The sequence below is a fragment of the Mycteria americana genome, chromosome 1, assembly GCF_035582795.1.
Source record: "Mycteria americana isolate JAX WOST 10 ecotype Jacksonville Zoo and Gardens chromosome 1, USCA_MyAme_1.0, whole genome shotgun sequence".
Taxonomy (NCBI): Eukaryota; Metazoa; Chordata; class Aves; order Ciconiiformes; family Ciconiidae; genus Mycteria; species Mycteria americana.
In genome coordinates, this window is record NC_134365.1 from 82241545 (window position 1) to 82269078 (window position 27534).

Here is a 27534-nt window from a genome sequence, read left to right on the forward strand (position 1 = left end):
GCAGACTGTGTATAAGAAATCTGAGATCCAAAAAATTTTAGTCCTGACTGAAAACAAGGTAGTGTTACATAGAAAGGTACTTTAATAGTTGCACATTCCAAATTTATCATGGCATTCCACGTTCTGCTTATACACAAGTATTAGTAGATTTGCAGTTACCAATAAACATCCCAGTTATATCTTTGTTGAATACTCTGTACTTTCTTTTTGCAGGCACTGCTACAATCTACAGTTCAACAGCAAGAAGCAGCTATTGAAAAACAGTATATACTAGCAATCGAAAAACATTCTCACAAATGTGAAGAACTTCTTAATGCTCAGGTATGGATGTGCACATTCAAAAATCTTTGTGAGTTTCTTTTAGTTTCAGCTCTTTTCTGTTTGAAAAAATATTAACATATATGATCACCAAAGAAAATAATCAGTCTTTCGCCTTGTGTCCTCAGCATAACAGTAAACACAAGTATTTAAAAATGAAAAAAAAAAAAAAAAAAAAGACTCTTCATCTGTTGGGATCAAAGGTATTTTATAACATTTAAACCTGCTTAGAACAGATTCAAGAGCGTAGCACTGAGAAAAAGTCTCAGAGCAACTTAATACTTACTCCTTTAACAGCTGCCATTTTCTGTAGTCTTGGAGAAAAAATGCAATTAATTTATGTAGTTAAACGCAGAATTTGATTGTATGTGATTTGCACAAATTTTTGGCCTGAATTTTTGGTTCTTCTTAGATGGTAGACACAAACATCTGTTGTCCAAAACTATTTTTATGTCATAGAAATCTTACATAAAAAAAACCCAAACCCAAGCCATGAGGAATTACATAATAGTCAGAAATATATATACCTAAATAGGCCTATATTGGCTCATTTAACATAACTTGAGTAAAAGCACACTGCATAGCAAGTATTTGGAATCACAGCAATTACTGATGAGTGTCTGAACAGTGTAAACCTGGTTTGTTATTGAACATATCTTGGTTTGACTTAGGTACAGCTCTTGAATCAAAATAATAATGAACATTAGTATATAAGTTTTTTTTTTTTTTTAAAAAGCTAATTATTAATAGCATTCTGAAGTTGTTTACATGGCAATTAAACAGTATTAACAGTTACCTTTTAAGTACTGTTATCAACAATTCTACTAGAAATACAATGGATAATAGTTTGTTTATTTAATTTTCTTGGGGTATGTTAGACCTAAATACATCAAAAGTCCATTTGAAGTATTCCACCATTTCCAACAATGTTTTATGACCATTTCACTGTTCTGACCATATCAATTAGCACTTACTGCAAATGTATTAAATATATAAGCATCTGTATAAACAGTATGAAAGAAAGATGTAATAGTTTGGAGAAATTGATTCCATCATGAATGAGGAGTTTATTGCACAGAACTACAGCTATTTAATGCTTACCGTAAAGCTCTGCATAAAAAAGCAAGTAAAAATGAATTTTAAGAAAATGTTTTGTGTTTCTGAAATGAACGTATTGTTTACTGACTTGATATCATTTTCTGATGTTAAAAAGGAGTGAATCTCATGAAATCTGGAAGACTTATAGGAAGATTTTTTGAGGGTGTACTTACAGATTGAGCAAAAATATTTCTCCTGTGATCTGTTACATTTGCATCACAAACCCAAAAGTGGGGACAGAAATGTGGAAACATGTTCAAGAGGTTCAGATTTACCTGGGGACAACCTAACAATGTAAGGGACCTATTCTTGGTTGTAGGACAGGAGAGTATTTATGACATAACGCAGTGCCCAGTTCACATCATGTCTACATTTAACACAATTTAACAGCCCCTGTGGATCCCAGAAAAGGTTTACATTTTGTTCACAAACTTCAAAGTCATTTCTCATTCAACTCAATCAAGGTTTACCGCCTTTAATTGTAATATAAAACTGGGATTTTGAAGCCTAATCAAGTAGACAAGTATGAGTACTTATGGTAGAACTACCAGGTTTAATAAAATAGGATTTATACTGGCAAATTTTGTTCATTCATAAATCTTTGTTGGAAGAGATCTGAGAAATGTGTAGTATGTTTTTATTATTTTTGAATAAATCTATTCTTAAATGTGTGCTTTGGTGTTTACTTTAACATTTGGTTTTGTTCAGATGATTTTGTTCTGTGCTAACAGTTAAGATTGCTGAAATGATTACTAATGATTATACACCAAGTTGATTCAGATTCTATGTTATGGGCTTGTACATGCATATCCACCTTTACATGGAGAGTTATGAGTATCTATAGCACTGTAAAGAATTATTTTTTTTGGTGCAGTAGTAATCACACAGTGCAAGTATGTTCTGTACACAAACATAGCTTCTTTTTTTTTTCCCCCCTTCTAATATTCTTGCCTTACAAGCAGTATTTTGCCTTCAAACTTTTAAGCCTGTGTAAAACTTTGTCAACCCACATAGTTTTTTATCCTCATTTGCCATTTCTTCTAAATTTTCTGCTGTTTTATTTCCCGTTCCACAAAATCAAGATCATCTCATATACTAAATCCTTCCTCATGCTTTCTCCTAATCCCATTTTCTCCCTAAGTTCCCATACCCTTTCCTCCAAAAATGTCTCTTTGAGGAGTAAAGGCTGTTTTTCTCTGCTTGTCTTCAACGTATCGTTAGAGTTTATTTAAGCTTCTGATTTTGAAGCTGTATTTTATCAGGGTCTTCTGCCTGTGATGGAGATGCATGTTATAAGTCTGTCTAGAGGGGTACCATACTGCTGATATGGTCAGTGTTACAAGGCTGTATCTTCCAGGTTAGGGGAAGGTGTGAAAGGCCTAGTTCTATGGTTTTATCTCTGTTTCCTCCTGGATAAATTTCTGCTATTCATCTTTGATCATTACATGTGAGGTTTTGCAGCATACTGGCTAGCTGTAGGTAACATCATCATCTACAGGAGGGAACCATCAGCCCGTCAAAACAAATTTTCTTCAGTTCTGTATTTTGTTTCAGGTCTGTCATCTATCTTTTCACTGTAGTCTTCTACTACATCTAACTCCATAGGTCTGCGGCTTAGGACATTGCTAAAATTGCAGAAACTTCTCCAAAGTAAAATTCTGAACCGTTTTCTATTCTGGCCTTTCTGACAGATGCCTTCCCCACTGATCCTAAAGAAAGAAAGCTCTGGTCTATTTTTCTAGTTTAGTTTCGTCTGCCTGAAGTTCAATATAGTCTCTGACATACTAGACTGAACTGCCTCCCAGTGAAGTGTCCCTCTGTATTAATCGTTATCACTATCCATTGCTTTTGAAAAAAACACTTGAGAGAAGAGCTGGCGGTATCAGTTACTATTCAGTTACTGCTCACAGATGCCAGGTATTTCTACATCTACCTTTTCTTAGTCTGTTAATGTCACTTGTCTTGAATATCTGATCTCAAATGTCCCCTAGGACTGGAGCTTATGGGTCCCCTTTCCCCTTTCCTGAAATGTGTTGAAAGGACCAGTTCCCTCACAGAAGTTGATGATCACTGTAAAATTGATGATCACGGATGCTTCCTGGGGAACAATCTCCAGGGCTGCTGTCTTTTTCAAGGAAATACTCTCATATCAACATTTCAAAAAGCAAACCAGGCATTCTTGTGGCATATTCAGGGGCACCAGGGTCATGGTGCCCTTCATGAATGAACAGGACAATGAGAACTCTTCTCCTCTATGCCAGGAAGCAGTCACGTCATGTAGTTAATATTTAGGAAAGCTACGTTTCTAGCATTTGAGGATATCAGAGAAAATGTCATTGGAAAACACATGTCAGTTTATTACAAGTTGGAAAATCATAAATTTTATCCTTATCTTTTTCTGAGACACAAACATATTTGATGTTGCCTCCTGAAAATGAACACCAACTTTGATCTTGTGGTTTAACTCATGTGCTGTTTGAAAATACATACTGAAAAACATGATCAACAAACTTTTGAATAGAAATTTTTAATACTCAGAAAATGAAGGCACATAAAACAGCAAGTTAATAAAAGTGCTTCGGTATAGTCAGGTATTGTGGTCAGTGCTAGAAGTGAGATGCCACATGGGGTAGAACAATATGTATTTTCTAAAGTATGAATATTAAAAACAAAAACCCCAAACAAACCCCCAAAACAAACCAGACATCTGACAGTAAAATTTATCTCTCTGTGAGATTACTGACAAATTTAGATCATAGTTCTACCTTCTTTAGCAAGTGCTAGCAATCTTTTATGGCAAATGAGGCATGGAAAAGGTCTACAGGCTATGCATACTTCCATTTTTAGCAGGAAAGAGCAGCAATTTTTAATATATATATATAATTTAAGTTCATTAAATATATGTCATACTTATGGGGAAATATGATTTCATCACTGAGACTTTGTAACTAAGGAATTGCCTGGGCTGGATGCAGCTAGCAGAGGCAGGTATCACTGGCAATATTCTGTGGTTCCGTACTTCAATATGTGGCATTGAGTGTCTTTCAGCTTTCCCTGTTTTCCAATGTTTGAATAGAAGTACTCTGTTCAAACATCAGAGTAGGTTTTTCTTCTGAACATAGAGAAGACATAGAGACAGAGTAACTTTAAAAAGCATGGACCATAAAAGGCACCATAAAAAGATGGAGTAAGTAAGCATGTATTATTTGAAAGTATTTACTATCTAGGACTATGATATTCTAAGGAATTTTCTCATTGAGGTTGCTAGACCATGAGCATGATAATGTGAAAGGAATGACCTGTTTTCACTGGAAGCCCTAGAAATGATGATGTGCCAGAAATTTCTCTTGCTATTCAAAGTAGATGGTGTTAAAATGTAGACTATATTGAGGTTGATTTTTATATTCTTTTTAAAACAGTCAATTATCTGTGTATTAAGGTAAAATAAAATCTTAAATACCTGCAGCAAATCACTTTTCATTTACGAGAAGTCATTTTCCCTCTATTTATCATCTTGCACTTTTCTTTCCTTACCTTGATGGTCTCCTTCCTTACTATCTTCTAAACAGTGTGAAACAGGCATTCTTGGATGGGGAGGGATCAAAGTATATGTGAAGTGCGACTCACATCGCCCATTTCCATCTCCAAATTATGACTTGACAATATTCTTCTTTTTCTCTATGTCTTCCTGAGGAAAAAGTATCAACCAAAGAGATACAAATGGACATTCTCTGTAGTGTTTTCATGCTTGGATGTAGTTAAGGGGGATATATTTTACTGTGGTCCTTAATTTTGTTAGTCTGCATATTTTCCATTTTGATTCATGTAAAAGAAGAATAAAGAATGACAAGGAATGGAGGTCTTTAATTCTGTAGTTCAGTTCCATGCATATTCCTTTCCTGGGCTGGACTTCTTTTCTTCTACTCAGTAAACCCTTAAGGATGTGCCTTAAGGATGTGTGGCCTGCAGTTTTCCTTTGTATAGAGTATATTATGCTGAACAGAGTATATTATGCTGAATTTTTTTCCATAGTTTAAGAAGCCAAAGGAGCTGCTAGTGTAATTGCTGAGACAGAACATTACTGGAAGTGTCATATGAAAAAGAAAGAAGTTGGTTTAATGCTTCCTCTGCAATTTTGCATATTGATATTTCTGTGATGATTTTATATGAAGCTATGAAACAAGTCTCGCATTTGTAGATGAAGCAACATTTAAGATAAGTAGAATTAGCACCATGTCCTTAATTCTTTTTCCACTCTTCTTTATCATTATGTTGGCTGTCATTTGTATGACAAATAGTAGTTCAAAATCTGTTGGATGGTATGTTAAATCTTGTGCCCTTTTTTTGAGACACGCTCAGAAAAGTACTGGTTGATCTTTAATTTGAAAACAATTTGCTGAAAGGTCAGTCAGAATAGAAGTTCCATTTGCTAGAACTCAGTTTTTTCAAGTGTGTGATGCTTCCAAGAACAGCTTGCGGACAAGCAGAAGACTGGTGTGACAATAGTAATGAGTTGCTGGAATGCGATAGATACCTTATCTTCTCCAGTATTTGGATGATGCATTTTGATGTGTTTTGCATAGCCTTCTGTGAAGAGTACCAGTAAGTCCCCTGACAATGCCTAAAATGTCAAATGTAAAAAGTAGTTGTCTTGTATAGTAAGTGATTGTTTGCCCAAGAAAATGTTTATTTCATTCAGCAACTTAGTTCCACAGTCAGGAAGTATAATTTTCTATTATTTCAAATCTTGTTTTTATATCTACTCATAATGTGGAGCATGTTTATATAATAATGCTTATTCTGTGACTTTGATTATTTTTTTTCCCCTGTTGTAAAGGAAAGAGGTTCTATGTTTTTCCCATATAATGGTAGTAATTGTGAAATCTATTTAATGCCTGATCTTGAAGGGAGCAAACTAGATTCTTAGAGAATTTTGAATATTTGCATTTTTAGGATACATTAACCAATTTTTATAGTGAGAGCAGTAGGTACTTGAATAATCCTGAAGACTTGCAAGCTGAAAAAATGAAGAATGCAGTAGACATAACCTTTCTGGTTCATTAATTCCAACTGTGATAGTCTTGAGAGTATTTATCATGCTCCCTTCTTTGGGCATTTCCTCTCAGTTCTCAGAAATCTTGCAGTTTCCTGCTGTGGGAATAACTGTTTGTTCATTCCCTCCAAAACGAAGTCCTTCCTATCAGTCATTCCCATTACGTTTTCATCTAATTCATTTTGCACCTAACCTCTCATCCTTAAACATAGCTAATCTAGATGTGTCTTTTCAGGTCTGCTGCTCTTCTGCCTAAAGCGAAGTTAGACTTTCTCAGAACTTCTTTATTCTCTGGTAGTTCCTGATTAGGTAAAGGGGAAAAAAAGTATTATTAGAATCCTGTTGTCAATTTGAGTAATTTATTCCTAAATTCATAATACCTCTGTGATTTCTGTGTATATAGAGAGAATTAGAGTGAAAAGATCAAGAATCAGCTATTCCTGTGCTGGGAAGGCGCTTTTTTGTTTGGTTGGGTTTTTTTTTTTCCTTAAATCCTGAAGAAGTTTGATTTATACTCGCTCTGTGTTTTGGTTCTGTATGTGTTGACTTTGTATCCAGTATTGCTTAGTATTTACTCCCAAAGTAAAAGTTACATTGCTAAGATCCAAAGGCATATCTATTTTTTTGAAAAAATTTAAATCCTTACCAGAGTCTTCTGTTTTCATTTGAATGTGCCCACTATTGCAAGCTAGTTAAAGGATGATTTTGCAGTCCCTTTGCACTGTTAATTCAGCCACGATACTTTCAGAGTCTCAACCAAAAATCTTACTTGGAAGTTGCATTTGCTTCCTTGGATTTGTCAAGTTCCACTTGAAAGTGTCTTGTTAGTGGGATTTTTTTGCTTTCTGTCTTTTGCTTATATATACAAGTTTCCTTAAAATCTTCATTACTTGTTATGAATTTATATCATCACCTCTTGTCAATACTGAACAACTAAGTAATATAGTATGATTTTTCTCCTCAATTATTTTTCTGTCAGCTATTGTTGAAAATTTTTTCCTCCATTTTGTTATCTTCCATTACTGAAAATTTTTCTGTTTATATTGCTCATATTTTAGGAGTTCATTTCCTTTTATTTTTCCTGATAGATGGAGCAATTCTGTGAGAACTCGTACAGGCTGTGAAATGAATTAGATCACAAAAATAGAAGGACTTTTTTTTCCTTCATATTTTTACTGAAGTTCCTTCTTTCTGTATCCTTAGGACCTTGAAGTTTGTGGGTTTTAATAGTCTCTATTACTATGTAAGCTTTCTGAGAAAAGTATTTTCATTATTAGATGACTTTGTTTAGCTTCTTACTTTATTTATAAAAACAATAAAGCACATATGCAGCAAAATGTTTTAAGCTTAACTTCAACCTCTGATGTGCTTCAAATTATACAGTTTACATACTGTCTGTATACTGCTGAGTGGAACCCTGAGTACAAGTATAGGCTTAGTTATTGTATTACCGCTATTATAATTTTTCTTTATATTTTCATTGTTTTAACTTTTCTGGTTTAATAATGTTTTGCTGATTCCTGAGCTTTCTCTTAGAAAAGTTTTGCTGCTTTGTTAGCCACTTGGACCTCAAACTGGCAAAAAGATACAGTTCAACCATGCAGTAATAAGTTATAATTTGAGGAAGTGGAAATATGTAACAGATGTTGGAATTCTTCAGACAGATTTTCCACCTTGCGCTGCCAAACACTCAGATGCCACAGATAGTGAGGACACTGTAGGAAACCAGTTATGATTACCAGATCTTGTCATTTGACTTGGGCATAGTTTAGCAGTGCTGAAGAAAAGGTGCAGTATAAAAGAATATGCTGTTAAATATAGCTAGCCTTTCTACAGGAACAGAAAACTATTATTAGTGTTTTAATAAGGTTGCCTTTTTCCTCAGGATAGTATTTCAAATAGGATGTAGAAATGGACATATTTTGATAACATTACAAAATCATGATGCTATAACTGTGTATTTTTGTTATGTCATCTCCCTTTCACATAGAGATAATGTTACCCACAGCCTGTGTTATTTCTTCCTACTGTTAGATTCCTTCATGAGAGACAGAAATAAAAGTAGAACTTTGTGGGTTAAGAAGATTTCTTGTTAAAATAGGTGAACAAATTTGAATTGGTGAATTCTTTAAAAAGCCCAATCCAGTGGTTTATTATTCCTGCTGATGAATGAAGTACTGAAACATTTGCTAAATGTTTCTGAAGATAATTTTTCCCAAATCTCAAGAGACAGGGATTGTCCTATGTCCATATGTAATGAAGGTAGGAAAAAAAAATTATATTGGAGATGAGAGATAAAGTGCTTATTATGCCTGTTTTTTCTGTTAAACTACTAACTACAATGCAGTTTCATTAGATTAAAAAAATCCAGTAGATTTTTGTTACAAGAAAAATTGGTCATTTACTGAGGGTGAATTAGACATACATATGTCTTTATATACTGTTTTTCAGAATTATGCCATTAAAAGAAGGTTCCAAGTGTCATTTCATTAGTGTGTGAAAATTGTTTCCTCAGACAAAAGATGAAAGTGTGAAATATCATTATTTTGTTGCAGTGATACTACAAAAAATGCAAGCTTTTTTTTCTGTTTAGTATTAGGATATTCATATTAACTTTGGTTGTTCTGTGATGTTGTTTGCTGTTTTGTTTTTGATTATCTAACTGACTACTTTTACATAAGCTATGAATAGCAGCTAACAAAATGAATTTATCCATAAACCTCTGGTGACCTGTGCATGATGATTTACTCAATATTGTGAAGGAACCAATCTGCAGAAACATAGATTGGATGCCTATTAGTTATAGCAAAAAATTGCATCCTCATTTGTGGATGAAATCCTGTACTCGTTTTCTTTTAAATGGAACAGTACAGGGCCCGGGAAGAAACCATCTATATTTTTTAAAAGCATTTTAGTTAATGCAAGACACCCTATTTTCTGTTTTCATTAAATTTGCAGTTTAGGATTAATAGGAATATGCAAGGAATTATAACTGTACTAAATTAGAATTAGCTATTAATAGCTTTAATACAGTGTTTTAGCTGTAAAATAGCTCATATCCTGCATTATTTCATTCACTGCATGAATTGTTATAATATATACTATGTAATCCTTCAGAAGATGTTTACCTGAAAGAAGAATGTTACGATTCCTCAGAGATAAATTTAATATATAAAAATAACAAAAAAGACTGACTAGTTGCTATTGTGATTAAATCTGTTTACAATGTCTTCTGTGACTCACATTCCAGGAAAAAAAGAAAGATTTTTTTATTTCTTTTTTACAGGAATCAAGAAAAACCACAGGACCTCTGTATTTATATTTGAATCTACATCAAACGATTTTCATTTGGAACCATTGCCTAGAGAACTTCTTGCAGGGAGGAAAACATTATAACCTATTTTTGAATGCCCTTTGTTTTAAGTTGATTTTCAGAAGACTATTCTTGACCCTCTCTTGGTACTTTCCAGAGAGTAGGGTAGAAATACTAGTATTTCTCTCCACTTTGGAATACTACTTTTATAGAAAAGTTTGGTTTTTTTCTTTTATTGGAAAACTCTCTCTTGTGTCTCATAGGGCCATCACGTCCCATTACAATCTGCTCTTCAGAATTTTTACACATCAGAATTTTGCACTCTTAACTCTATACTCCCTGTCCAAGGAATAAACGGAAGCAAATTATAGCTTTTTCAGAAAGAGGGCTAGGTAAGAGTGCTGGGCTATGGAAATTAGTTTAGGCAAAGCGATGCATTAAAGAGCTATGCTCTTTGTACCTAAGCTAAAGGTTTTTAGATCTGGCTGAGTATCTCTGCATGATGTTCTACTCTACTGTGCCTTATAGATAACATGCACAATGTGAATGTGCAGCCTAGCAAACTTAGATGGGCTTAAAACTTTCTTGTTGCACTAAAGTGGAGTTTTCACTGAGTTTTAGTTCGGCCTCACACTGATTCATCCACCATATTTCCAGTTCAGGACTTTTTTTTTGTTTTTTTTTAAAGATTATCTGTAGCCATAACTTTTCGTCAATTTCCATTTTTGCACTTTAGTCCAGAGAGTCAGTAAGGTAATTTGTTTAATAACAGCTGGATAATTTGACTCAAAGCCCCAACATGTTTAGAATTTTCTTACCTGTTTTCTGGTTCTTGGATTGTTGATTAATAAAGGAAAAACCTCACTTCAACTTCCATTTGAAAACTTCAGGGATACTGTCTTATAGTCTACACAGGCCAAACATAAAGCTCCGTAAGTAGGTCTCCATCATAACTTTCACAGGAAAACTGGAATAGACTTGATTATTTTTCATAGAACTGTTAGGTCTGATGAACTCATTAGCCTGCTTACAGGAGGCTGATGGCTCTTTCTTGAAGGCTTTTATTAGGTTTACTTGAAACATGGGCAATATCCTCTTGACAGGTACAACTACCAGGAGACCTCCAACTTTGACATCCAGATAGGCCTAAGAGAAAGTGGCCTCTACAATGCTTGGGAATCAAAATCAAGTGTATAGATAGCTCAGAGTGGTGCCTTAAGTCTCAGTGCTCTCCTTTATTCCTTTAATGATGTCTAACAGAGAGAGGAACATGTTCATAATTCTTACCTGTGGAAACTGGAAATGCTGAATGAGATTCATTCAACTTGCAACCTTTCTATAGCTTTTATTCCTTTTGAGAAGGGGAGTGGGTTATGAGATAAATTTGCTTAGCTGTAAGCATTTATCTCTGCATATATCATCTTTAATTCAGCAATGGTCTGTATCGTTAAAAGACCTTTACAATAGTTGAACAAAAATCTACAAGCCAAGTAAATGAACCTAAACCATCCTGTTATTTCTTGTTAGCTAAAAATACAAGAGCACTTGAAAGCTCTCAAATGTATAAGTGAAACTATCACCTTTAATATGTTTTTAACCTTCAGCTCCCTTTAATAACTTCATCTGAAAGACCAACTGAGGAAGCACTGACTGGATATAAATTTCATCATGGCCATTTAGTACCAGAGCCCAAAGTCATTCCGCATATGTATAGAAAATTAATGTACCTAATGCTCCTATATAATAAATTCTACTTAGAAGGTATATGGATTATTTTAAAATCTGAAGTACAAAGCAAGTTGCCCTAATTTAAAGACTAGTTCCAGAGGGGTTACAATAGCTTGCTGTGCAGACATTTAAACTAACAGCTTGGAATTCTATTCATAGATTCATTAATAATTTCCTTTGCATTACTGCTTTTTTTTTTTTCCCCCAACGTCTGTCAGAATGCTGTCCTTATACAGAAATAGGTAAAATTTCCTTGATCACTGCCGGAAGAGGGAATGAACAGAAAGCTTTACTATGCATAATTTCCTACATTTATGCATAACACTTGAGCAGAAACCTAGTTACCTGAGTATGCCTTTGAAAGATCTGTGCTTCTGTAACAAGGAATTCACATGACAAGTTTGTGCATTCTTTTCTATAAAATGGATTAATAATACCACTGAGCTCACTTTACATAATTTTAATAAGCACAGTTTTCAAGGAGATTCCATGGCTCCATATGAGGGCTAATACTCCTGTGGGGCACAGTAGTGTGAAAAAATAAAATTTCTTGATAAGTAATTCAATTTCTTATTAATTACATGCAGAATGGAAGCTTTCATCCTTTTTGTTGTATCTATGCTAACTATGCAATGTGTGCTTTCTGGACTCAAGACCTGTTTCAGGGAGAAGCAGTTCACATTATTTTATTCTGCTTTGTCTATTTCCAGTTACTTACTTCTTTTCATATATTTATGTAATTTAATAGCTGAAGGTACGTTTCTCTCTGAAAAAGAAAACTAATTGGCCAAATATAAATTCTGAAGCCAAATAAGCAGTTCTTCAAGGTATTCCCCTAGGACTAGTACAAGAGAATTTGCTTTACTGGGTTGTATGGACAGCTGTTGCAACATTTGTGATGATATATGAACTTTTGGAAGTTCAGATATGAAGGCAACCATTTATGGAATGATTATTCCACATGAATAAACATTTACATTATAATAGGAAAGGACATGCCAAGTTATTCACAAGAGGCTTACAATCTTGAAATTATAAATTTTACATTTCCATGAGAAATGGGGATCCTATGTAATGTAAAAGAAGTTGCACTGAAATATGCCAGAAGTCATTAGCTTTTATTTTGAAAGCATTCTAAATGTGCTTACAAATAGTTACTTCTAGTGTCTTGAAAAATAGGAACCTAGTGTGTTTTTATACACCAATACAATTCTTAATACAGTTCTTACTGAATTTCTGTGGATTCCATAAAACTCAAAATGTAATACCATATAGATTTTCTAATCCACCAAGGAAATAGGAGATCCTAAGCTCAGTTAAAGTGGTCATACTGCAAATGGTAGTCACAGGAGCCTTCATTTTAAAGGTAATTGTTTACTCATTAGGCAACCTTTTTTGTAGTTGAAGTGGCAAGCAAAAGCAGTGTATTGTATTTTAAAGATTTCCCTTTATGCTTCCACAAGAAGCAAACTGATTTATTTTATAATGCTGTCTATATTTCCATTTGGTATACTGTATCTCGATGGAACTGATTGAATTTGACAGATATGTCCAGGTGTTGTTAAACTCCTTATTACTGAAACAACCAGTTGGAGTAATATTTTCTTGTTTTGTAAAAAGACTTGATCTCTGTCTTTAGTTGTGCACTCTTCTTTGCAGTGAAGAAGATCTATTTTTCACTGCAGAGATGTATTAAAGATCAGAACTTTTCAGGTTTCTGTATGATAAAAAAGTTTTGGTCCCGATATCTGATTTTTCAGGATTGTAGGTCTACCACTGGTTTATGAAAAGTAAACTGCTGAGGTTAGGGTCATGTGGAAGGCTGTAGTCATGAAAGTATTTCATCTGCAGGGCGAATAGACATTAGTTGTCTCCATTGGCCATGTTTACATGTTTTATATGTACTTCCAGGATGGGCTTGAACATTTTTTATAGATATATGTAAAATAAAATTTCTAAAACCACCCTGAAGTTTAAAGGCTGTAAGTTGTAGTCCTATGGGTAATGTTGTAAAATACATCTGGTAGCTGGCCTGTTATGGCAACTTAAAATATGTGTGCACAGTCTTCATATCTAACCTAGAAATCTGATGGTCAGAGTAAAACTGGAATTAAATGTCTGCAAGTTTTACACTAGAAATTCTAATCTTGCTGAACAACTTGACTGCCATTCTATTGTAGGTGTTTTAAAGATAGAGGTGATTTTCTTTAATGAGCTGTTCTTAGAAAGTCTCTCTCTGATTCTTGACTGAAGCAAATAAAGTTTCAGTCTTTTAATTAGCATTATTATATTTTGATTTGTGGCATATGTCTGATAAAATATTTGCATATATTCGTCTTCTATGGTGTCATTCTTTCAAATAAAAGTGAAATAACAGATTTGTAGTCTGTGCAGTCAGTCAAGTGAAGAGTCATGGAGATCATTTAACTAATAAAATCCATTTATTGTTTCACCTTTGAGTTACTGGGAAAAAATAATTTCTGTAAGTGCCCTGATAGTTAAAGCTAATGTCTGAAAATACTGAATCCACAAGAAAAGTGTAACCATGATGTGAATTTCATCACTCCTTGCACAGGTGTTTTCCATTAGAATATGTCTGCTCCATTCAGACCTATTTTAAGTAAATTCACAAGGAAATGCCTCTTTACATGTTTATCCTGGAAGGGCAGATAGGTGTTTTATTTTATAAAGCAGTCTAGAAGTTTTCTATTCTATTCTTCAAATGAAAAAATATTTTTCAGAACATAGTATTGCAGTTTGGTAATGTATTTCTAGCTGCCATTAGAGACACTTATAATTAAAACATAATAAAATTCATGAAAGAGAAATTACTGTTTCTTAGAAGTGCTGGTGAAAGGGGTATTTGCCTGCATAAGTGTTTGTGTAAAAAAATTTTATGTTCGTTATATACACTTTTATTAATAAAAAACTCTACTGTTACACTCTACTGCCTTTTGGTGATCTTGTAAAATATTATTATGTATTGATACTATAAGGTTATAATGTATCATCTCTTAAATAACATGTAAAAAAAGTGTACTGATTTCCTTATAATTATCTAATGACACGTACCCAACATTAATAATTTTCAGTAATATTTTTAGTTCTGGAAAACAGGTTAGCTCTTACAGACAAAACCCATGTCTTTCAAATTGTTTAGTGAAAAACAGATAAATGGGTTGGGATTAAGAACAGTGACAGATTATATATCTACATATAGACTACTTGGTCACTTTATTTCAGTCTTCATTTTCTCCCTGAAAAAAATGTTTTGGATTACAAGAAAAGTAGAAGAAAGCAGCATTCTCTTTTGCTCTCATTTACTGTCTTTCAAAGTTCATGGTATCACAAATGGTTGAAAAAAATACATTTGCCTTCTGCTCTCTACAGGTATAACTGAGAGGTAGTGCAAGCGTAATTTAAAATCTACAGCTGTTTAAATGAAATGTTTAAAGTGTGGTGTTGCTTAGATCATCTTTATAAATTTTGTAAGTGTTGCCTTTATATAGGTTTTTGGTTTGGGGTTTTTTTTGTTTGTTTCAACTTCTCTCCTAATAGTCTTCAGGCTGCGAGGAAATATTAGATAATCAGGAAGCTAAACATTTCTTATTATGGTAATTTTTTTTAATGCCATGAAATCAATTAAAGGAGTGCTGTATATGTCATTGAACTGAATCTACATTTTAAATCGTTTGTAAGCAACTGACAAACCTGAGTGTCTTGGGTGAGTTCTTTTTGTCTGTTTTACTAGTGGAGTGTGGTTACAATAGTATGGATGTTTTCTCCCAATAGCATCAGCGACTTCTGGACATTTTGGAAGCAGAGAAGGAAGTGTTATCAGGAAAGATAGAAGAAGCTTTGATGCAGCAGTCGCAAAAACACAAGGTATTGCTTTTATTTATCAAAAAAAAAAAAAAAACGGGTCTGATCTGCACCATGGAGTTTATTGGGAATGACCCTGTCACAAACATTGACAGGAAGAGGCAGCTTTCTCAAGCACTTTGACCGTTTGAAATGATTTTTAGCCACTTCTCTATTGTGTATTGCAGTTTAATTTTTCATAACATTTACAGGAAGTGCTTGACAAATGTTTGGATGAAGAAAGACAAAGAAGTAAGGAGGCTGTGGCAGCTGCTGCAAAGGTATCTCCTGTTAAGTAGTAGACATGCAATGTGGATTCCATGTGTGTCATTGCAAAAAAAGTTCAGCAACTCATTCTTATTTCATAACTAAATTTGTCAAACTCTATGTTCTCATCTGTGTTTAAAAGAAGTTAGTTCTATAAATCATGAACATATCCGCTATATCCTATGCCTTAATAGAGATAGTCTATGTAACTTACTTCTATCTACGATAGCCTCTGAATTAGTTTATAACAAGAAGTCACAATATTGCAGTTCAGTTAGTGCTGTTACCTAAATATCTGGTTTTGTCGTTTTTCAATTAACAACATCAATACATCTTGATTTGAAGAGCTAGGTAGCAGGGTCAACTGATGATCTTAAGACAATTAGCATTATGTCTTATTTAACTTGCGTTAAATAGGGTCATTTTCAATGAGGACAGAGCTATTTTATAAATTGTATAAAAATTTGGACATTTTAACAGGTTTTCAATTATTTTATTTAAGTTGATGTTTGACTAAAAGTGAGTAGTCAATTTTTAAAGTATGATTTTTTCAGTCTATTTCATTATTAAGTGCACTGGGGCTAGGACAGTAATTTTGTAAATGTTAAGCTATCTTTCATTTCTAATACTCATGTAGAATCCAGTACAAAATTTCAGTTGCATGTAAAGAGCTGGGAAGACTAGTGATGTATGTTACCTAGCACAGTTGGTTAGGCTATATTATAATTTCCTGTATGTCTTCATATGTAATATATGCACACTAGCTGAGCATCTTTCTGAATAACATTCAGTAACACAAGAAACATCTGTTACATAGTTGGTATCTAGGGGAAAATGTGTGTATAATAAAATATCTTAATTTAATAGGGCATTTTTAACTTAAATTTTTATTATATTTTATAAATGTCTAAATAAAAAATCAAATCCCAATGAATTGCAAGAAACAGCTTTATTTATAAGTATAGGTATTTGAGGAACCCAGTATTTTTTGCCATTTATAACTTCACTTGACTAGTTCCATAATCACCAGCAAAGGGCATTGGAATGACCTGTAAGCTTATTAAAATTGAGGGGTGTGTGGCTGTGGTTTGTCAGCCCATGTTTGTTTATTTTGAACTTCAGCCTGCCACTATTTATTTGTAGATATTATGCAATGATTGTCTTGCTGATAAATATATTTGTGTGGCTCAGCATGTGTAGAGCTGTCCTTGTTACTTCAAAATCAGTGTGTGTCTTCTGATGATTTCATGTAATGGTTAAATATAAACATTGAAATAAAAAAAGATGAAACAGTACTTCTTGTAGAATGCATAGCTAAGGAGCTTTAGGAGGGAAGACACATTTGTTTTAAGTATGTGTTGGCTACTTTGCCACAGAAAGCACTCAGACTGTTTTTGGAGTTCAGATACTTGCAGATAAGAGGAGGAATATAAAGGAATATCAAGCAGTGTGGAGAGGCTCATGATGTACCTACTCTTACATGGTTTCTGCTGCATGTTTTTTTGTGTTGGCATTAAGCAAGCTAGTTATGATATATTGTATTTTCAGTAGGTAGGAATTTAAGATACTTGCTTGTAACTTTCTTTTTCTTTCTCTAACTACAAAGTCATTGCCCAGTGGTAATACCTGCTTGGTAGCACCTTAAGATAAATTTAAGCTCATAGTTCAGAAGTGAAAATATTCACGTCCCATATGTTGTCAGCTTATAAATCTCGTTAGAAGAAGTAGTATGTATTAGGCATCCGTGCTGGGTATTTTTGTCATTTATGTGTGCTTGATTTGTTTCAAAGGCTGAAAAAGAAGTAGTGCGGGAGGCTGTTCTGAAAGCAGTAGAGGAGGAGAGGAGAAATATGGAGAAGATTCATGCAGAGGAAAGAAAAATGTGGAAAGCAGAATGTGACAGACATAAGATTGCCCAGGCTGTTTGGGAAGCCATGCAAGAGCAAAGAAAGCATAATCAAGTTAGTATATTTTACCCTTCCATGGACCTGCTTTGTGTATTTTATTTTTTCTTTTGAATGTCTTCCTAATGTTGTGGTAGATTTTCTTGTGACATCTATCATTCATCACTGCACTTACTGGATATTTGCAAGGCACAGCAATCTTGTTGGTTTATCTCCATCTAGACTGTGTATGGAGAGAAGTTGGCACATTCAGAACAAAATTCCTGTGACCTTTCAGGTATGTGTATTGAAATGAGAAGAATCTTGTCCTGTAAGTGCCTGTTTTTGTCTACTGACTTCAAAAGGAGCCCAAGATGACGAGCTCAGATGCTGGCATTTATGTTGTAGACAATTTAGGTGACTTTTTTATACCTATGGAAGAGATGTTACATTTGTTCCTTATTATGCTGGAATCCCAGTTTCTCTTAGTGAAAAGATAGTTTTCTGAGACAAAAATGTAGAATAGGTACAAAATAGAGAGGGTTATGAAAATTAGAAACCTAAACCAGTAACGAACCAGAAATGTTTCTAGAGTTACTTTTTAGAGTGGTGCTTCTATAAAGATAATTGTACGTCACTTAACACAAATTGAGAGGGACATTCCCAACATTGCTTTTAACAATTGTAGTAATTAAAAATTAAATATATTATAATAGCAGTTAAATTACTCTTTGAAAAGTTGAATTTTGTAGTCTCTGATGCTGGAAATTTTTGGGGTAACAGTCTGTAAATTCACTGATTTCTTGGTGGCATACTTGAATGTTATAGTCTGAAGAATTTTAAACAAGATATGTTTCATTTGCATGTTGGAATTTGATATTACTATTTTTTTTTTATGTCCTGAATAACAACAACAACAAAAGATCTTTAGAATTTGAAGTAAAATAGAAGTAAAATAGCATATCACAGAAGTTTAAAAATCAGCTCTTTGGAAGCAGACCCCATTTCCCTTTCCAGTGTTAAACAGATTTATTAACCTCATACCTAATCAGCTACACAAAAAGTTGTTTTTGATGCTAAGGTATTATACTCTGTATTGCTTACATTTCTAGTGTAAATAGAATGATTTGACTTCATATATAGCTTGTTTACTTCTGTTGAATGTAAAGGTATCAAGTGGTGTGATGCCAGTTTTCAAGACTATTTTTACTATACCGATAAGCCTTCAGGCACTCAAACTCTTCTTTACAACAAAAAGATAAGTAGCTGACTTCAAAGCTAGATTCAAGCTGAGAACAATTGCTTGGGGTTTAGTTAGCTACAAATCATTTAGACTGTTCAGAATGACAACTGGTACCAGTGGTGTAGAGGATTTATTAACAGAAGGGAGAGCAATGAAGTAGTTGTTTACTACAGTAAAGAAAAAGACAGCAACTTTATAGCTTGAAGAGATTAATAGGAGGATGACTATGGTAATGAAGTTTGAGGACAGTTTTGATGAATCCTGAAGATTTTTGGTGAAGGAGCCCTGTAGCTGGATGCATGAGGTCAGCCAGGGTTCTATATTTATGGATTTGGGGAGCATATAAAATGTCCCAGGGGTGGGAGACTGGCAGATTGAGTTGACATAGTGACTCAGGGTAGGTTTAGCTTCCCTGTGGAGTGTTCTGTGAGAGTTTCTTCTTGTTGTTGATACTGCCTTTGAAGTTGTCACAGGACAGGATGATATTAGATGTAGTTTAATACTGATGGATGTATTCTTTCAGACAAAGTGCTAAATATACTGAGATGTCAGTGCTTTTCTGAGGAAGAAATTCAGGCCTTTGAAAAGGACAAATCTTTCAGCTCAGGCTGCTAGTTGATCAAGCAGTTGATACTGTTGGAGTATTTAATGGTGTACTACTTGAGACAGTGAGTAGCGCTGAGGTATTGGAGAGTGTTGTGATTAATTCTCCTGTAAGTATCTTGCTCTTGATGTAGTCATGGGTGTAGTCATTAGTTAATTCCATCTTTTTTAGTACTGAATAGCTCTGACAACTTTGATAGTAACAGGAATAATTTATCTTATTCAGTTATATTATATGATGATTTCTCCTTTAAGTTAGGTCCATTTTTCAAATACCTATTTTCAATTAAGGAAATCTATTTTCAATTAAAGAAAATGCAGATTTTTTTTTTTTTTGAGATTTCCAAAATTCTCTCACATAAATGTATAGCATACTTGGAAGTTACGCTCTTTATTCTCTGATTAATGAGTACAAGTTCTTTGGAGAGGATGGACTTTTGTGTAGAAATTTGTTTCTTGCAGAAATTTTCACTTGTTACCCCTGCCAAGAACTTGCCTGCCTCCTTTAGGCCATTGCTATTGCAAACACGTCAACCAGTAAAATTCTCTGTCTGACAACAAAAGAAGTCCTGCAGAGCTAATGTGCCAACTGATAGCTTATAGACCATGTCAGATGTGACTTTGGTTTAGCAACGAAAAACACTTGGGATTACAGGCAGTTTGTGTGCGGCCATTAATTTTTCTGGGTAGAGCCTTCCACTCAGAATTGTTTCTTTATTCATATTTTTTTACTATAAGATTTCTCTTTCAAGAGCTATAACTGCACTGTTGACTTTCTTGCAGTTATTGTTTAGACAACATAATCTGTCAAGTCAGCTCTGTAATGGCCAAAAGTAAAACATAGTCTAACATTTTAGACAATTAAATGTAAAATTGTGGCCATGTAACACTTGCCTCATTTAATTCTTTATACTGTGCTATATAATTCTTTATGCTTTCTCCTTCAAAATTGTCACCTGATACTATTATTACATTTTGTCCTGGTTTCAGCTGAGATAGAGTTAATTTTCTTTATAGTGGCTGGTATGGGGCTATGTTTTGGATTTGTGCTGAAAACAGTGTTTATAATACAGAGATGTTTTAGTTGTTGCTGTACTAGTCAAGGACTTTTCAGCTTCCCATGCTCTGCCAGGTGCAGAAGAAGCTGGGAGGAGACACAGCCAGGATAGTTGATCCAAACTGACCAAAGGGCTATTCCATACCATATGGCGTCATGCTCAGTATATAAAGCTGGGGAAGAAGAAGGAAGGGGGGACATTTGGAGTGATGGCGTTTGTCTTCCCAAGTAACCGTTACGCGTGATGGAGCCCTGCTTTCCTGGAGATGGCTGAACACCTGCCTGCCCATGGGAAGTAGTGAATGAATTCCTTGCTTTGCTTCACTTGCGTGTGTGGCTTTTGCTTTCCCTATTAAACTGTTTTTATCTCAACCCTCGAGTTTTCTTACTTTTGCTCTTCCGATTCTCTCCCCCATCCCACCGGGGGGAGTGAGCGAGCGGCTGCGTGGTGCTTAGTTGCTGGCTGGGGCTAAACCATGACACATTTAGTACCAAATAATGAAACAACTGAGTGTAGTTGAATGTAAGTGAACATGCAAATTAATCTTTTGGTATCAGACATATTAGCTTTAAAAGCAGTACTGTGATTTCAGGAAAGAGAACTTTCTTTCTGACTAATGCATGATTTTGGAACGTAACGCTAGGAAAGAGAAGCCTGACTTGCTATTAACAAAATCTCTCTTCTCTTAGTTTATCTTCTTCAATTTATCACTAGAGGAAATAATCTGTGTGTGAGAAAGAGGAGTAAATATAAAAATATCTTTTCTGTCTTTTTCTTTAGTCTTGCATAACACTAGTAATTGTCATAGAAACCTAGATTAAAATTTAATTTATTCTGCTGTAAGTTAATTTGAAGAGATTTGCTTTACTTATTTGAACTATAACAAAGAAATTAAGGATAATATTAAAGAGAAGGAATTTTCCTTCACTAGTATTGTAAGTCTTCAAAATTGAAAGATCAGAAAGGGTCAGTGTAGTCTTCTGCAAATAGGTGAGGCAGAATGGCTTCCGGTCATGGCACCCATAAGTAACTCTGGGAATAATTAATGGAAAAATTTGAAGACATTCAAAATTTTGTAATTTTCTTTGAGATAGAAACCCACTTTATATGGGTTTAAATTAATGTGGTTTAAATATATTTTGGTCTGTGTCAGAGTTGAATTAGAACAAAACAGAAGAAATTGAGACCCCAGATTTGACAGCCAAACAGGAACTCAAGAGAATTGTGAATTTGGTAGTAGAAGCTGGGGTACAGTGTCAGCAGACACTGAGAACCATAACCAAGAACCTACAACCCTGGCCTTAAGAAAAAGAATTTCTGCCAAATGGCTGTAAATTAAGAACAGAGAAGACGCACAGCAATCTAAAACACTGAAAAGTAAAACTAGATGAACCATTAGGGAAAAGGACACTGTCATATGCATGGGGCAAGAGTTGATAAACTAAGATGGGAAAGATATTTTTAAAACTGCAGCACCATTGTGTATCTGTAAAACATTTAAATTATGAAAATGAGGGATAATAAATTTCTGTGTCATAAAGTTGTGAATTTGTTGGCTTCTCTTTTGCCTTCTAGACCAGAAAATATGTTGAGGAGTTTTGATTCTTTGTTTTAAAGGAGGAATTTACTATCCACTAATTTTCTTTAAAAAATAAAAGGTGTTATTTTTTTTGCCAATTTTTAAACACATGCACTAGAAGAACCTTGTAGAACTTGGTTATATATGAGAAAGCAATTGGAAAAAAACTTAAAGTATGCTAGTTAACATTTCTTCGGTCAGGCAATTTTATCATAAGAACAATAAAGCTTTGAAGATCACAGTTCTGCTGAATCAGGTGGTGAGATTTCCCTTCCCTTTCATCTTCTCAATAATTTGTTTAAAAGAAGAAAAGATAATGTTTATTGTGCAGGGAAGATACAGGTATTTTTTTAGACTTTGTTGTTGTTGCAGAGTGGCCAGGAAGGAGAGCCATAGTGGATGCGAATCTGGAAGCTTTATGCAGATTGCTTCTACTTGTTAGATATTCATGCTTGACAAAACTTTGTCCTAAAAAATTGTTTGTCCTCAGTCCAGATAGATGTTGAGTCTGCAGATAAGGAGATGCTACTTCCATATAAGATTTATTTTATTAATTTAACATTGCCAGAGAAAAATCTGGGGACTTGGGCACAGTTTAATAAATAACTCAATTAATATAAAATATTTTGTTACCAAATATGAAACAGCAGAGTAAAGATAAACTTACAGTGAAAGTAGGAACTAAGACATACTGAGTTAACGTTTCAGCTTGATGGAGCAACCTTGACAATACCCCATTCTTCTTTTTTTTAAGAAATTAAAGGATTAAAGTAACATGAATATTGCATTTGTTTTCATGAAAGCTTTGACTGTTCCAGTGACTTGGGGTGTCTACTTAGAGACATGGGATTTTTGATAAATTGAAGATTATATTCTTTGAAGCCTTATAACTCTGAAGGGATAAATGAGATGTATTACATCACCAAGGATATGGTAAAAGTTTTTTCTAGAGCACTGTCTCAAAAGGCTCTGAGGTATTAGAAGTGCAAAAGACGTTTGTTTTGGTTGAGACTGGCAGCATCTTCAGGTTCTATACATGTGTTATCCAGGTGATTAGTGCTTTTATAAAAGAGATTTTTTTATTTTTATTTTTATTTTTTTATTCAGAATTCTTAGTTTTAGGGAGGGTGGGCTTGCATTTTAAATCAGGGAGAATAAGCTCTCCTTGAAAGAAGTGAGTAGTCTTTTGATTAAAGATAATGTCCATTTGCACAGTAACCTCATGATCCTCTGACAACACATTGAAAAGTCATTACAGATGAGGAACTCATATATTCAGCAGGCTAAATGTCGCCTGGCATGTCTCCAGTATTTTTTTTTTCTATTTTTGATACACTGTATGGCATTTTTTTTACAGTGGCAACTTCTCTGCAAGGAGAGTTTAATATGTCTGGCAGTTGTCAGTGTTGAGAGGAATGCTTGGTGAAATTCTTCCACTAGAATGTTTTTTCTAGAACACTTATTTGAATAAAGAAGTGGCTGCCCTCTACATAAGGAGAAACTATAACAGGTAATTTGGCTGAAGCAGAAGCTTTTTCCCCAGAATTCAAAATTGCAGTGAAACTCCTGGGTACAACTATAAACTTCAATGAAGAAACAATGGACAGTGTTCTCCATTGTCGTCTTCTTTCTGCTTATTTTTACTCTTTGAAAAAACTAAAATCCAAAAATTCTTTGGAGATATAGGATAAGATCCATACAATTTTGGATAAAATAGAAGGATGATATATTGTATTTATAATTAGTGGGCAATGCAGAGTAGCTGTAGCAGTAGCTACCGTAGCTATAATGCTGTCATGCACAGAGCTCTCTGCATGGTGGTTGTTATCATTTTACAATGCTAAATACTCAAATAAATGAGGTGAAATTGGGGCGGGGAGAAGTAGCAAAAGAAACTAAAGCGTATTTATACACCACAATTTTTGTTTTAAAGAAAATTCATTAAAATTTAAATGAAAGCTGGCAACTGCAGGGTGAGCCCTCAAAATTTAGGTCCATGTCATAGCATGAAATTAATAACTCTCCTAAAGCACTCAAGCACTCGGAGCAAAGAATCACCTTTGTTGTTTCCTGAAGGCTTAAATTCAAAATACTGTGTGTAATCTACTGTAGTTTACCCTAATTCTCAAGGGAAAAAGAGCCCGAGTTCATCATTGCCATTAATCCACACAGCAGATATATTAGAGACTCAAGTGTTCTGAAGGCTGCAAATAATTAGGAAAAAAAAAAGCGACTTCAATTTATTAAAAGAACTAACATAAACTCTGCTTCCTCTTGGACATGAGCAAAAGCACTAAGGCAAAATGATCTTACAATGGGAAAGTACTTCAGGAAAACTGAGGCTGCAGTGTTTCATTCAGCCAAGCCACAACTGAGATATACTGAGATATACAAAGAACAAATATTTTTGCAAGAAAAGTTAACTAAAAGGCTTATGGAAAAAAAAAGTGAACTTCCCGATAGTCTTTGCTGGGTAAAGCTCTAAGCATTCAAGACAATTGAATATGTTCACACTGAGGGTTTATGTGGTGGTGTTCTTTGCAGAACAATAAATTTGTAATTTATTATCTTGGAATGTATTAATATAATTTTACTGGCAAACATCCAAATAGTTGAAAAAAAATTGATTCTTCTGTACTGCATGGGCTTTAAAGTATATTTAATGTTTTTCCATGAGTTTATGAATAGCCATTGCTTAGAAGGTAAAAGCAAAATGTCTAGAGCACCGTGTGCTTAATCCCCAAAAATTTTCTACTTACCTGCTACATTATTAAAACTTTTTTGGTATTCACACTCATCTACTTGAGGGAGTGCTTCTGTTAATAGTTTTGGCAAGCCTGAACCAATTTTGTATTGAAAGTCTTAAGGATTTCCACACCTAGTTTTATGTAAATGAACAAAAGATACGTAAGTGAAAACATGAAGGCATTGGCTCTATACTTAAAGAACTGGCTTTTGTTTCTTTTCTACTGTTGCTTAACTTAACTGTTAAATTTTTGTTGAAAATTAATATTTGTCTAAATATTTTTCCTCATTGCCCTGTATTTGAGAAGGTTGGAATAACTAATAAATAAAAAAGGTTGTCTAAAAAGTTATTTCCCACTCTAGCTTTCAGTCAGATTTATTAGCTGTATAATGGCCCTTTCTTAGCCCTATTATCTGTAAAAAACACTACTTTTTTTTTTTCTCGTGTGTCAAATCAGTAGGTGTAGAATGAATATTTTGGAGGATAGTATGAGGAAAAAAGAAAATATATGGGGATTATACATTTGTCTTACCTTTTAGTTGTCCAGTAAGACTACTTTTGCAGATACGTTCCCCAACATATATTTTCTAGGTGTCAAAACTATGGGATTTTGTTTATTGGCACCACAGCTTCCTTACCTTAAAAAAACAGAGAACATTGAGTGCAACTGCATGCCCCTTTCCTGATTTTGAAATCTGTGAATGAATTTCATATTGTGAATCCACTTATCTGTCTTTATTTTCTTTGTTTGTTGTACACAGTAGTTTTCAGGGTTGTCCTTGCAGAACTTTCCTCATTTGATCTCCTGTAATCTTTCTATCCTGTCTGTTCATCGCTTTCATATGTACACTTTCTCCTGAACTGCTTATGTATAAACATGCATTCAACTGCTGTTCCCATGGTGATGGTGCAAAAATCTGTTTCTTCTTCTTCCACTTTAAGTGACGTGCTACATGGTATTACGATACTCCCTACAACTTTATTATGAAATCATCATACTGTTTTTAAGATAGAGCTGTTTTCCAGTGATGTGTGCCTCCTGTAACTTGCAGAACTTGCATCTTGTTTCTGTGTGATGCAACAGGCCATCTGGTAATTTTGGCAAGGCAGGAGATAGGCTAGTTTGGGAACCCCTACGTTGTGGAGGGGCAAGTGTCCTGGTTTCAGTTGAGATAGAGTTAATTTTCTTTGTAGTGGCTGGTATGGGGCTATGTTTTGGATTTGTGCTGAAGACAGTGTTGATAATACAGAGATGTTTTAGTTGTTGCTGCACTAGTCAAGGACTTTTCAGCTCCCCGTGCTCTGCCAGGTGCACAAGAAGCTGGGAGGGGACACAGCCAGGACAGTTGATCCAAACTGACCAAAGGGCTATTCCATACCACATGACGTCATGCTCAGTATATAAAGCTGGGGAAGAAGAAGGAAGGGGGGACATTTGGAGTGATGGCGTTTGTCTTCCCGAGTAACCATTACACATGATGGAGCCCTGCTTTCCTGGAGATGGCTGAACACCTGCCTGCCCATGGGAAGTAGCGAAGGAATTCCTTGCTTTTCTTTGCTTGCGTGCGCAGCTTTTGCTTTCCCTATTAAACTGTTTTTATCTAAACCGTCAAGTTTTCTTACTTTTGCTCTTCCGATTCTCTCCCCCATCCCACCGAGGGGGAGTGAGCGAGCGGCTGCATGGTGCTTAGCTGCCGGCTGGGGCTAAACCACGACAGCAAGATACCACTGGGTAGCTGCTTGGCAGTAGTTTTCTGTGGTACTCCATGGTATGCTTCTTTAGCAGGATCAGGAACTATTGCCTCCCTAGGTTTAGATAGACTTTTATGCTTCCTGTGCAAGACTGCCTCTTGGCTCACCAGATTTGGAAGCCTAACTCACTTTTTCCTCCATGCCCACTTTGAGTGCTATTTCTATCTACACTAAAAACACTGATAAATCTCTGATATCACTTTATGAATGCATCACTATCACTTGAAGTTCAGTAGGTCTCTTAGTCTTTCCTTTCTTCTTTCCCACTTTCCAAATAATTTCTGGTACCTTCAACACCAACCATGTTGCTTGTTGATCTGGACTGTATCATGGTTTCGTTTCAGATCTAATTGTAAATATAATTGTTTACATGTTGCTGGTCATTTAGGCATCATATCTACAAGAGATGACATATCATATCTAACAACATAGGTACAACCTGCATCCAAGCTCCCACTTTTCCTGTATTTTTATTAATGCATCTTTTTTTTCCTGTCCTTTCAGAATACTGCCGTAATGATCACTTTCCAGCCCTTGACTTTTCTCTTTCCATCACTCTTCCTTTGTTAAATAGGCTATAAACTGCTTTTTATCTCTGCTTCAGAGTTTGCTTTTGTCTCTCTCTCATCATTATTCACTCTATTTATTGTATTTGTTACTAGGAGATCAACTTTTACCTATGAAATGTTCATGATATTGGCATCGCTTTCCCTTCTTTTATGATGCTTTTGTACTTGGGACGATTTCCACGTGACATAATATTAATGTAATTTCCTTAAATACATCCTCAAAACTCTTCTCATCTATGATATACAAAGCATTGAGTGCGTTGCCAGTTAAGAGAATACCAAATAGTATCAGTTTATCAGTCTTTCTCTGTCCATTTTTTATTTGTGTCATCTTACACATAGGTTACAGAATCCTATGGGGGAGGCAGAGTTTGAAGTACTCCATTTATTCTGTGCTTCTGAAGTACCCAGCAAAATGGCATATTTGGTATTGCAATTCCAGGAATAACTTTGTTAGACTTTG

At 34.7% G+C, this 27534-nt stretch overlaps 1 protein-coding gene across 17 annotated transcripts in view; it reads left to right on the forward strand.

Annotated features, from left to right (window-relative positions):
• Positions 1-27534, forward strand: part of CCDC91 (coiled-coil domain containing 91) — a 341211-nt gene that overhangs the window by 268680 nt on the left and 44997 nt on the right. For all 17 annotated transcript variants that reach the window (XM_075508273.1, XM_075508327.1, XM_075508281.1 and 14 more), the window contains 4 exons: positions 214-321; positions 15303-15395; positions 15584-15652; positions 17429-17599. In XM_075508273.1, coding sequence (XP_075364388.1) covers positions 214-321; positions 15303-15395; positions 15584-15652; positions 17429-17599 — 441 coding nt within the window. The remainder of the gene's footprint in view (positions 1-213; positions 322-15302; positions 15396-15583; positions 15653-17428; positions 17600-27534) is intronic.